General features: G+C 37.0%; 1 protein-coding gene across 8 annotated transcripts in view; it reads left to right on the forward strand.

Annotated features, from left to right (window-relative positions):
- Nucleotides 1-13,821, forward strand: part of CBLB (Cbl proto-oncogene B) — a 141,674-nt gene that overhangs the window by 64,402 nt on the left and 63,451 nt on the right. For all 8 annotated transcript variants that reach the window (XM_026063828.1, XM_026063831.1, XM_026063829.1 and 5 more), the window contains one exon: nucleotides 6,895-7,041. In XM_026063828.1, coding sequence (XP_025919613.1) covers nucleotides 6,895-7,041 — 147 coding nt within the window. The remainder of the gene's footprint in view (nucleotides 1-6,894; nucleotides 7,042-13,821) is intronic.

The raw sequence follows: 13,821 nt of genomic DNA on the forward strand, positions 1-13,821 counted from the left end.
TTCTGGCACTTAAAAATATAAGAAGGGAAAGAACCTCGCTGCTGCTGGAAGTGGTATGTCAATGTAAAATGATTTTTAAACAAGGGAAAAGGTGGAGGGAAGTTTAAGGTGACACTGTGATCAACTTCCTTTGTTTTCCCAAACATCCTTACCCAAATCTTACCTGAAGCCTGCTGTTTATCCCTTCCCTTTGGTATCCACCGTGAAGAGCACAGCTGCAGCAGACTTGCACAGTGCTCCTAGTATTTGTCAGAAAGGGGCTGCTAAAAGAGACATTCCAAGGGGGTTGTTCTTCGCTACTCAGGATAAGTTCAACTCCTCTGGGATTCAGGACAAAAATAGTAGCTGGCTATAACTAGTATCTTACAAGTTTGCGCTTGTTCTTCATGTTTAGCATGTGATGAATTTAACCTCTGGCTGAATCTCACCATGTTTAAGGCAGTCATTTTTCTCTGAGCCTTACAGATGAAGAAACTAAAGCATGGGGAGATTAAGTCATTTGTCTGTGGTGCTTCTGTGAGTCAGCAGCACAAGTAGGAAATAGAGCCCACATTTATTCTTAGTCCTGAGCATATACTTCAGTCCCGGGACAATACCCTGTCCTTACATAGCTTTTAAAAATAATTATTGCACAGATCCAAAGATGAACTGATTGCCAGATACGATGTTAGACAGGATTCTTCTCTACAGGCATATTGACAGGAACCTTCGGTTTCCTTCACTTCCTTAAAGCGTTAAGGAGAGGTCATTTGTTAAGACTACATGACTGTATTCTACATGTTCAGTTTTCTAAAACTGCAGCAGTTCAGGATTTTTTTTTCATTCCCTTCTCTTCCTATTTTTACTGTCTGTGAAAGGGGAAGTTCTAGGAGAGGAAGGGGAATAAATGAGCCAGGACTGTATTGGATTATCAAGAGGGAACTGCTAGTAGCATATGTCATTTTTAGTCATGTTCTATGCCTTCTGAAATTCACAGGTCTCTTCAGAAAAATTTTGAGGTGATTTATCATGAACTTAGTGCATTCCTGGCTGTATCTCTTGTCATTAGGGAATGGCAGAAGTGTAATCTGTCAGGAGGCTTTATGGGCAGCTGTGGTTTTCATCACGGTGGCAAAATACAAATAGGAAATAATTTGCAAAGTGCTTTTTTACAGAATGGAAGCTTGTGGCACAAAACATAAATGCTAGACTGTCAGGGATCAGAGTGGCAATTCCAGGAACATAGGTCTTAACTTCCCCCTTTGTACCTGAACCACAAGGCTATCTTTTGTCCCTTACTTTTAATGAGTAGCATAATTTTGTAGGATCCCTGTGTCTTACTGCAACTTGAGCATATGGATCAGAAATCTGTTTTAAATATGACTAATTATGTGAAATGAGCTCTGTACATGTGCTTTGGATTTTGAAGCTTTAATATTTGGGGAGGGGTGGATTTTTAAAAGTTAAAATCAACAGTTCACCTTTTGAAGACTTTTTAAACTTGCTTTTATCTTCATTCATAAGCAATTATGATTTGAGTTTTGCCAGCTAACAGAGCTTCTTTGTGTATGTATTCTAAATAAGAATTGTAGAGGAAATATCTTTTATTTAGTAACAGACTGGTCTACTTTTGTGTTAGATCTGACTTGAAAAAATATTCTTAGCTGCCGAATGGATCTGGTTCTAGATCTAATAAAAACCGTTTTTTCTATGACAGGGGATAGAGTTATATATTATATGAACTTGGAAAGCTGTTATGTTGTTCATTATAGTAGGTTGTTTTTAACAGAGAATATCTGTGTGGATGCAGAAAGATTAAACACTTACTAAATGCAACAAAGAAAGAAACATAGTAGTAATCTAATTTTTGGAATAACATAATTGCAAGGTTATATAGCCTGACTTTGTACACCATGGATTATTTCTAGGTGTATATGTAACTGCAAAACAAAAATAATTGCTTTTCAAGGGAGATAGTAACATATAATCATGATAGTAGATGTCATATGCAATATTTAAGCAGGTTTATGCATTTTCAGATTGTTGGGTGAGATTTATATACAAGCTGTTGAGATGACTTTGTCTTGATTATAGCCTGTGAAATCCAGTAATTATGAATGATTTGTATGTTTAGGTCTATGCTGATTCTGTCAAGCCTATTTGTTTGGAGCCCTCCAGGTGTTTCACTCAATTCCTCCTCTTATGCAGGCAGAGAAAGCAGGACACAAGTGCTCATCCCACTTCATCAATCAAGCCAGTGGCAGAAAGGAACTCGTTCTGCTTAATACCCCATCCAATTCTGTTCGCTGGATCATGTTGCCTCCCCAAAAGTAAAATTTGCTTTCATACAGTGATTAAAACACTGGCATAGCCAAAATTTATGTGCGTTGCATGCCAGTCGTGCTTCACTTCAGTGTTTAATAGATCCAGGAGGGTAGGCCTCTGCTTCAGACATTCCACTAGTGCTGCTCTAGTTATGGTTGGGATATTGTAACATCTCTGTTATTAAGCCTTACTTTCAAATTCAGTAAAACTGGGTATTTGAAAATTCCTTCAATTATGAAATATTCGCAGAAATCTCTAGCTGGCTGCTTTTTTTTTTTCCCCACTCTCCCAAATTCAAAGGGAAGTTTGATTCAGAAGATAGTCATTTACTGAAAAGTGAACAAGCTCACTATTCTTGTTTTCAGGCTTTACTGTCTGTATTTTAGAAAACTTTTGGATAAGTTATTACTCTGAAAAGTAATTCTGAAAATAAGAAAATGCATTTTTCTGCTGATGAACCAGAAGACCTTTACTGATTCAATAGACCTTTGCAAGTTTATACCAACTGAAAACGTTGCCTTTCATATCTGTATCTTAGGTTTCCTGGTGTTGGTTCAAAGCTAGCAACTGCCTTTGAACAGACTGTCTGAAATATGCATTTTCTGTGTTCTGCAGTAGCTCTGTGATGTACCAGCGTATCTGCAAACAAATAGCCAAGTGTGACTGAAGAACTGGTACTTTGGAGGTCAAATTCTACACAGGGTTTGAACTATATGGCATCAACTTGAATGGACAAAAGTTAGCAAAACCTAAGCATGAACCAAGGAAAAACATCAGATAATAGGTGTTGAGAACATAGCAGATAATATGGTAGAAACTCAGACTATGTAGTACATATAATGCAGTTGATATACCATCATTTGGTGTTAAAATATTCTTAAGTCTTACTAGCTATAACTATAGCTAGTAATAGCTTATAGTAAAATAGCTTATAGCTATTTTATTGTGCAGGATGATCATTTCTGTTCATTTTGTTATAAAAGAGGCAGTGTTATTTGATTTTGGTTTCTGAAAGTTTATAAAAGTTTTTCTCATCAGGGTGAAATCCATTTTCTCTGCTGAAATCAGGAGATATTTGTGCCCTATACTAGGCATAACACAGCTGAGGAAAGAAAATCACATCTGTAACCTGTTTGAAGTTGCCAGTAAAATTATATTATAATTTTAAACCCTGCCGGCTGGCTGCTCAGGCTTTAGAACCATTGTTTCTCTATAAATTGGATTGCATCTTTTTGAGGAGTAGTTTCAATATGATCCCTTAGGGTGTCTTTCCCCTGTAAGAATCTTGTGAGTCAAAGGGTTACTCCAGAGCATCATCTGCTTGACTGTTTTGTGCCATCAGGCTGCCGGTATGCACAACGCTTATATTGCCACCCTACCACTGTGGCAGTCTTGCTTGTGACCAGGAGAAAAAAAAGCCAGTGTTAGGGTCAGAGATGCAGACTAAGTTTATCAAGGTTGGTTTCTTTACAGTCTTGTGGTGGGAATGAGACCCAAAGTAAGTGGCACAGATGGACCASGTCTTTGGCCAAGAATGTTTCTTGGCTTCCACGAGGATTACTCACTGAGATGCCAAAGCTGATAGTTCTAGTGGCTGTTTTTCAAATAAATAGGACTTGAATACTTTGTCCTAAGGTTGTGTATGGGAAATAAGATGGAAAATTTTTGGTGCTGCTTAGTCTTTATATGGGGGGGAGAAGAGGAGACTAGGGAATCATCCTAACTTGGAGAATGAAGCTGCACAGTCTGCCAAGTGGCTACAGAGCATGTGCTTCTTCAGATGCTCTGGAAAGGCTCTCCAGGACAGCCTAAGTGCCTGTGCTAGGAAGGATAGACAATGTCTAGAGGAGAGAAATCCACAGGTAGGGAGAATGAGTGGCCCACCCTGATGGCATCATCTCTGCACCTTCTGTAATTCTTGAAAAACATTTTTGACAAAGTGTGCGTTACTGAAATCAGTGAGTGCTGTATCCCTATCCCAGGAAGTAGCTGAGATCTGGTATCGTGTAAGCATATCTAAGCAAAAACAGTGCAGTATGTGCTTTACAATTCTAAAAATATGTAAGTAAAAACTTAAGAAAACATAATTTGTCATTATTATTTGCTATCAAAAAGGAACTTGAGGTAATCATCTGGTACAGTAAGAAACAGAATTAAGAAGGAGATACAGCTACCATATACAAATGATCAAAAATTCATCATTTTTTGCTTCCATATACATGCTGTGGTGTAGGTTGTAGCATACTTAAGGTTTCAGTTTGTTTTATGTGTTTCAGTTCATTGTTACATTAAGAAAGTCAGCTTTGCAGTGAGCTATAAAAATAAATGTCTCAGTCTGATATGAAAACAATTTATTCTTGTCTATATAAATATAAACCCAAGTTAATTTCCTATTAACTTTTTTTCCTTTCTAATCAACTTGAATAACGAAAGAACAAACTTGACCCAGTGCATCTGCCTTAGTGACTGGTGCAGTTCAAAGAGGGAAGGAGTGGGGTCTGTGATTCATTACTGTATCCACACTGCACATTTACTGGCAATTTCCTCCCAGTTGCTGGTTCTGGGCCTGTACTGTGCAGCTATACGTAATAGGCAATGCACGCCTGCGTACGCATAGACACACCCGCATACACATACATACACACACGCACACGCTCTAAACCTCAAGGCAAGGAAGTGCCTTCTGTCGGAAGTACAGGCAGGGTGCCCTAGATGGCACCCATACATGACTTCATTCTTTAATTCACTACAGGTTGGTTCAGGGGTACCGTCTCATGACCCTAACAAATTTTGTAACAGTTTACTAGGTAATTTTACACCTAAAAATAACCCTGCAGCACTGTAAATTACTAATGTTGACATATACGTTGTGTTCCACCCAAGGGACAGCTCTGCTAAGTCTTGCACCAAATCATGTTCTCATCTGTCCTGAGTACAGAAGGGTTCTTACTTCATCTTGAGTCTAAGGCAGGCTCATGAAGCCACATTAAAATAGCCAGTGCTTATTCTGTGCATCAGGCTTGAGTTCTGAGGAGTAAAAAAATAAAAAACATGTGCGTGTAATTAAAGTACAAAGGAAATAGGAAGGGGGATGGCAAGGGACAAATCTAGAAAATAAGTAACAGTTGGGCATTGTAATTATAGACATCTGATTAGACTGGGGGAATTAAAGGACTCTAAAAGAATTAGCCCTACAGCCATTCAGAGTGTTGTGAGGAGGGTGAGTGTATTCATCAGACTTTTTAAAAATTATTTGTATTTTCAATATGTTATCTTTATCATAGCTTTCATGGTAGCAAAATCCTATAAGAAAACCTGCAACAAAACTTTCACCGGAATTTCTGTTATAAGTTGTGCATGAGTTTAGCTGAAATAATTGCTACTTCAATACTAAGTGTTCTTTTAGAAAGACTCTGGGAAATCTGTTCTCCTGTTTTTGAGATTTTGAGCGTGAAAAATTCTATTATTCATATTTGAAGGCTATTTTGCTTGCATTTGTAAAATTCTGTTAGTTGAATCTTAATCTTTTCATGTGGCTAGGAAGTTATAAAAAAGTTTGAATTTATTTAAAATACTGTCTACAGGCAGTTATAAATTACATGATTGCTAAGCATATTTTTATTAATGTTTTTCATTAAATTGTTTGAAACACTGTGAAGTAGTACCAGAGATTATGAGAGGTGAGTGGGTTTCAAACAGGACACTTCTAATTTATTAAAATAAAGCAGAATAAAAAATATTCATCAGAATCTGATAAATTTCCTAGGTGGTCTCAGTTGCATGTCAGGTGGTAAAATTCCCCGTTTTCACCCCCACGATAACCTAAGAAATCTCCAGAAGGAAACCCTTATAATTCTTCCCATCTTCTCCCCCCTCTCCCCACAATCTCCCACAGATTTTTCCATAGAAAAGGGTTATCTGCATTTAAGGATGGCATGTTCTTTTCACTATAGTAAACAGGACTTCTGTCCCAAAAACAAAATAATTTTGGTGATGAACTGGTATAAAGTGTAGAAAGCTTATGAAAGTGAACCGATAGCAAAGGAGCTTGATTTTGTTTCTAACATGCTGCTGAAGTTTGAAAGCAAGTTTTAACTAAAGTGAACGCAAGTTAAAGGAGAGTAGGAAGTGGCTGCAGTAAAGGAAAGCTGGAAAGAATCCAAAGAATGGAACTGCCATAGGAAGGAAGAGTAAGTGTAGTCCTGTGCTGTCTTTACATTTCTGGAAACCTGGACTGAAATAGCTTTGATGTCACATATGAAAATATATTTTGAGATGTTTTTCAAAAACACATTAACTAATAACTATGAAGATAAAGAAGGTGTCTGGAATATCCAGTCCAGAACCCAAAATCAATTCTGTTGCTGAACAAATTATTTTATATTCATAGAGACTTACAATAAATCCGCAGAAATGCATGCAAAGATGAAGTACAAATTTGTATTTGTTTGATGGGCTTTCAACTGAAAGCTCAGTGTTTTTCCTGTGTTAGACAATTGATAATTACACAGGTATGCAGGATGTATGAGATGTTGAAAGATCTTTTCAAGTTTAAGGGTTGGATCTTTTTTTTTTCTGTTACATCTGCAGGAGAAACCTAACAAAGCTGTCCCTCATCTTCAGCCACATGCTAGCAGAAATCAAGGCTATTTTTCCAAACGGCCAATTCCAGGGTGATAACTTCCGTATCACAAAAGCAGATGCTGCAGATTTCTGGAGAAAATTCTTTGGAGACAAGTAAGTACTAAAAATTTAGAAAATTCTTTGTTCTTTCTAATGATAAGCATGAAAAGGAACAGTATTTTCAAAATTCAAATAATGGTTATAAATAAGTGGGTGGAGATTTTAATCGCCATGTCTTCATGTCTTTAAATTAGCCGGGACTGCTAAATTCAGTACTGGCAACATTGTTGTGATGCTGTGAGTAATTTCCACTCAAAAGATGAATAAAAATGCATGAAAAGTTCTGTCAAGGGCATTTAAAATCAATCATAAATTGTATTCGATTGCATAAAGTTGGTTGGCTGTTTCATTCTAGGATGAAGATAATATGTTGTTTTTAAAAGAAACATGACAAATCATGTTTTTTCATTCGGTCATATATATATGTGTGTGTTGTGTGTGTATGTATATTTGTATGTATACACACATACACATGCACACGTGCACACACACTACTACTGACGACAACCCTAAAGTCTGAATTAGGAACTTGATACTGGTTTCATGGACAATATATTTCTTTATTCCATCTTTTACTTGTTATTTATAAACTTTTTTTATATTTTTAGTGTTCTTTTAAGTAATTGAAGTTAATATTTTTATCCTTTATTATACATATATATATATTTYTTTTACAATTGTGATATCTGTAACCTAGTCACAGGCAACCGATGTTTTCTTTTGTCATGGTTCTGTTATAGAAAGAGGAAGACAAACCTTTCAGCACTCACGTCTCCAGTTAATCAAAAGCAGGTTTTGGAGAAACTTAATGTTTAAGCATCGGTCATAAAATAGGTGCTAACGCATGACTTGTAGATGTGTAACTAAATCCTTATAGAATGCAAAAGTGAAAATACAAAAGTAGACAGTTGTTTTGGGGTGGGTTTTTTTGGTTTTGTTTTTACTAAATAATTTAGCATGTGATTTAGATGCAGTTGAATAGAAGATTCATAGCTTGGTCACTTTCTCATATGCAATATTTATGAACACAACTGATGTAAGAGGGAGAGGACAAGAGACTTGCAGTTTCGAAGATGAGCAGCCGTTATGGTCATCTAGTCAGATACGTTGCATGATGTAGACCATAGAGAATCACAGAACAATTCCTGCCACCATCTCAATGTATTTTGAGCAAGAGTATCTCTTTAAAAGAAGTCTTTAATTTTTTTTATATAAAATACCAGCATAGGAGGTTGGCACTTCTACTGTGTGATTTGTTTCAGTGCAAATTTTCCAGTTTCCCTTCCTTTTTTTGCTAGTCTAAACATACCTACTGCTAGCTTCCAGCTTTTAGGTTCATTATAGTGTGGTCTGACAACTTTAACCAGTCTTTTCTTAATGAGTTTCTTTCCCATGAAAATAATGTTAGACCGTGCTAAAGTCACTTTATCAATCTTCTTATTATTAAAGGAAGGGAATCTGACCATGTTTTGTGTTGCCCATGTCAATGTGCAGAAGATCTTCAAAATACCTACAAAAGATAACTGTCTGCAGGATAATTTGCCTGAAATGTTGGATTCTCTAACAGATGAGGCTTTTAAAAAGCACATCAGGCAAATAAAAAAGAAATAACTTTGAAAAAATGACTTAACCATGATCTTTTTTTGTTCAGTGTTTCTTTTTTCTCTTCTTTCCTTTCTCCTCTTTGCTTAGCAACCCTCAAAATTTAAACCTCCTCTTGGTCCCCCTTTTCTTCAGTTGGGTTTTGTCCTTGAATGACCTTACCTGCTGTCTTGATTGCAAGCTCCATTTCTGTACTTGTGATTTACAGATCTCATCTTCTGTAAGCTGCTGTTTCATTCTGGCCACCTGTCATCTCTTCTGAACAGCTTCCCTATTCACTGCTATGTTCCTCTGCATGTTTCTCTACTACCTTATTTGTACTTTCTGTGCGGGATTCAATTGTTTCCCTTCCAGTTTATGGTCCTGACAGTTTCCTTTTGGAAACGGCAGGATAGACAGACTTGAGATGTCAGACTGTAGAATACTGTAACATTAAAATGTTTCCAGAACAAGGTTGTAAGAGGAATTTTTTTTGTCTGTCAATCCATCTTAACAACTTAGCTCTATCTTTGCCTGTCCCTCTGCTCTCACTTGACTCTGCTTTTTCCTGACTCCTCTGCCAAAGTGCTTCTTTCTAATCCTTTTCGGTTCCCTAGAGCTCTTTCTGTGCCTTCCTTTCGGCTTCAGTTCTTTTCCATGCTTATCTAAATTTCTTCATGAAATGCAACTTTAAATATGAATTGTTATATTTAAAGTACTAACCCTCTCATACCACCCCAGATGTGTGTACTTCAATATGTTTTTCCTGTTAAAGTATCCATATACCAAAAATACCCAGAAATCAAGGCAGTTTGGGGACATCCAGTTAATTACATATGCAGTTGTTGTCATCTAGCATAGCCTGGAAGTTCCTTGAGTTATGTGTTGTTAGGTACTGTACTTGCAGACTAGGTAAATAACCCCTGTTATTAGTGTTCAAGCTCTTTTCTAATAAACAGACACTGCCTATTTTTAGTTACCTGTCTTCTAAGCAGTGAACAGTTGATCTGTGCTTGGCAACCTTGCCATTACCTCAGGTTTAGTAAATTGTGCTTAAGTAACTGTAAAGCATGTAACAGCATGTATGTCAAACAGATGAGAGAGAGATTTTTTGGCATTATATTTAACCTCTTCATTAAACAAAATGCCTGAAGCTTTTTAAACATTGTCTTCTAATCCATTGAGAAACATATGGCAGATATGCCTTTGGGCCACATGTTTTAGAATGGGCCTGTTGTGACAAATTAGTTTGCAAATAGTCTAGTATCGCGTCCCTAGAAACAGAGCCTACATCAAGATTTAGGGTGTTGGGAACAAATGAAAAAACCTGACCACCCTTTGGGCCATTTTAAACCTCCCAATCTGATTAGGTGTGCACCACAAATGAAGTAGCACTGGGAGGAACTACACTGCATGTTCCATGAAGGATCTCTATTTTAGGACGCAAGCCTAGACTCCTCACTTGTTTGCAAAAAGCAGCCCTTAAATTGCACTCATTAGATAATGCTACTCAAAGATAGACTAAATAAAAAAAAGGTTAGCTGTACTGGATCTTGGCTTCTGTTGGATGAACTGTAGCACAGGAAATAATTCTAAATGCATTGTATGATATGATCTGAAAGCATTAGAAATACTTTAAATAGTAGATCAATATATGATTTTTCAGAATATTATGAAAAACATCATTTCTAAATAAAATTAGTTGGAAACTTCTCTGTAATCCATTTTCTACCTTGATTTTTTGCTGAAATATTGTCATTTTTTTCTGATTTGAAACATTCTAAATGGCAAGAAAGAGGCCAACAGTGACATTTTTAAGTTGACTCTTTGGGTTTCAGTTTTTGAACATGTAACCTACACCTCCATTTACAAAAGGCAGCATATTATACTTGACTGAGGAATGAAATCCAAAAGATAAAATTTTCCAGAGTCCAGTTTGTGGCTGAAAAGAAATTTTTTTCTATATTTGATTCCTTCCACTACTCTTCCTCAATGAATGGGGAATTTCTAATTTTGTTACTTTGTTACATTTGTTTGAACACTTGCTATGTAATCATGCTGCTGTAATTGCTAAGGTCACTGTAACTGTTTTGAAGTTTATTCATCCAATTATTAATATGTTTCATAGGATGCATTTATTCTTTCAGTGTTTAAAGCAACCTTTGTGAAGACAGAAACTGGGATTGAGTGAGAAATTTCCCAGGGCTGAAGAGCTGGTGTAGGCAGAGAATGTAGCGCTTTGGTGTATCCACAGGATCTGAGGAGGAGGAAGGCCTCTCAAAGAAAATAAAGGAGCTGTCTGAAAAAGAAATAAGAAATAAATTGACACAAGATTTATACCAAGGTCAAGATCTTAGGTCAAAATCTATACCAAGAAGTTATTTGATAGTGTCAAAAACAGGAAACTGGTGAAATTGAGAAGGCTTGATTTGTGATTTTGTACTGAATACTGGGATACAATTATAGGTGCAAGTGATTTTGGTGGAATCGTTCGTTATGCCTGGTTTACCATTATCATTACACTGAAACAAATGATAGTTAAATGTACAGCTAAACAGTAATGCTGAATGGAACCATGAAATTGTAACACATGTAATCAGCAGTTACATTTGTTTACGGATACTTTAGTAACCTCCAGTGGGTTGTAAACATATGTATAAAACTTAATCTGATAGATTCTTCATTATCTGTATTTTATCACTGTTTAGTGCTTGATGTTCATTTCCCCCAGTTCCTTGCTCATTTTAATAGCACCTTAGAGCTTTTACTTATTTTCTGTTCTGAGCAAAAATGTGCAAAGTACTGCTGGGAGCAGTCCTGAACTGAGAAGGAGAGTGGGCGAGATGACCTAACAGATCTTTCCAGCTTCTTAATTTCTAAGCTACAGTGAAGTCATGCAGTGCTTTATAGCTATTGAAATTTGTGATTTGTGGCTGTCTTCATGTTGCAGAATGAATCAGCAACAAAATGTCAATGTACTTAGATTTTCATTTCTCCATAATTCTGCCATTTGTTTTATCTCTTAAGTTTTTACTCTTAATTGTGAAACTTTAAAAAATTGAAAGCATTTTATTCCTGTCAGACAAATTGATTCCCCCCACACACCCTTTAGTTTCAAAGGAAATGGAAATAATAGGGTCAAACACATTACTACTTTATAGCTCTGTTACTTTTTTCTCCCCTAGCTGAGACCTCAAATGTATTTATATCTTATTAGAATTTAGGGGAAAATGTGGCTATTGATCTCTCTGTTGCAGTTAAACAGGGTATTTCAGATTGATACTCTAGAATTTTGAGCAATTGCGGTTCTGTTGTGGTCGGTGCTTTCTCTCTCAGGCTAAAACAGACGTAGCATCTGTGGCCTGAGTTCAGAGAGGAGGCAGTAAACCAGGCTCATCTGCAGATCACACTGCAAGACTTAACTTGAAAACATTTGGCTGTCAAAAAAGTTAGACCTCAGATAAGCTCCGTTTTAACACCTTGTTGATCCCCTTAATTTATTGCTTGATTTCCTGTTTACACTGCCCAAGATACCCACTGTTGAGTGAACACTGTAAAAGTATGGATTGAAGAGGTGCTCCTGGACCAGAGAGCTTGTAATCTGAGCATGAACTGAAGTGTGAAGGAAAACCAAAAGATACAGACAGAAGAAAGAGGAAGAGGCAGTGGTCTTTGTGCCACAGCCGTTCTCACCATCAAAATAGGTGTATTGGCAATGGAAAATTTCAAAGAGAAGAAAATTAACAGGCAATGGGGCTTTTTTGAGGCCAGTTCTTCCCAAGGTTGCAGTAGCATGGGAAATGTAGGTACCTTTGTTTAAAAACTTGAGCCAGAGGCAGATGATGTTCCTAAGGAGCTAAAGGGAGATATAAATCTGTTTCATACAAATGCGAGATTCCATTTCCAGTCAATGCAAAGATGCACAGTATGATTAAAGCAACAGAAAGGGCATTAATCTTCACAGCTATTCTGGATGACTAAGAGTAAGGTAAAACTGCATGTGTAAAGGATAGAGACAAGAACATTATAATAGTTCCCACACAAGTCTCTCAGAGATGGGAGAACAGATTCTCTGTGGATAGACAGGAGAGGCAATGTTTTAAGTGTCAAAGAACTTACAAGGCATGGGTGTAATTTGGATTATGGCTAGAGGTCAGAGTTGGAAATAATTGGTGCTGTGTATAGATAAGTATCCCTTCAGGGATTCTTCAGGAAATGTGGACTTCCTGCATCCTTTCCAGAAGTATTGACTTGCTCTCTCTCCAATGTTACATGGCTTTGGTAAAGGATATACGTGGTGGTGTATTTTCCCCTTTTTCTAAAGCTCATTTTCTCCCTTTTACCTTCTGTTCCCCCTGTTAGATTCATCTGTATTTATGCTGCGCAATATCACTACCCAGCGACTATACTGGCACAGTCTGGCAGAATTCTTTTTTTTCCCTTGGGCCTGACCTTCTCAAGCCTTCTGTGTGTCGACTGTTTGCTCTGCAGTACAGAAGCAAAGAAAACATGTGGCTTCTCACTTAAAACTGGAGCAAAAGTCTTAATAAAATGTCCTTTTCAGTGATGATAAACTAAAATCCACGTTGCTCACTGCAGACTTGCAAAGAACGTTGTTTCAATCTGGGTCAGTGTTTGCTTGAATATTTTGGAGTTTGCTCTGAATACACCCTTTTCCTGTTCAATTTTCTGGCAACATTTGAGAGACTCTTGCAGACCAAAAAGTTCACTGTAAGTGTAAATTACACAGGTACGTGTTTATCTTCCTGGACATACCTGTGGTCTGTTCTAGCTCAAATGGAAGCAATGCCATTTGGCTTTCAAGGATAGCTGCATCTCTGCAGTTCTGCTGAAGTGCTGTGTTCTGAATACTCACAGAGAATATTTTCTTTCTCTCCAGGTTTATGTTAATGGCTCTTGCTTTTTAATAATGCAGCTACATTCAAGGAATTTAAGAAAATCCCATCTACACATGACCAGGGCAGGAGAAAGGGGGGAGCTAAATTCCTCTCCTAAGTTGCTTGAAAATTACATGGTGAACTCCAATCCTTCTCCTTCAGGCATATGAAAGTTGTGTGGGTGGTATTTAAAAGACAGTGTATTTGAGAATATTGAATGACCCTATCCTGTGACATGTGTCAATAATAGTAAATAGATACCATCTTGTATAAAAGCATTTAAAAGAAAGCTTGTACTTTGATCAGGACATTTATGAATCCATCAGTTTTCTTCAAATATGCTTACTAGTTTTAC

The sequence above is a fragment of the Apteryx rowi genome, unplaced genomic scaffold (genome assembly GCF_003343035.1).
Source record: "Apteryx rowi isolate R43461 unplaced genomic scaffold, aptRow1 scaffold_201, whole genome shotgun sequence".
NCBI classification, from domain to species: Eukaryota; Metazoa; Chordata; class Aves; order Apterygiformes; family Apterygidae; genus Apteryx; species Apteryx rowi.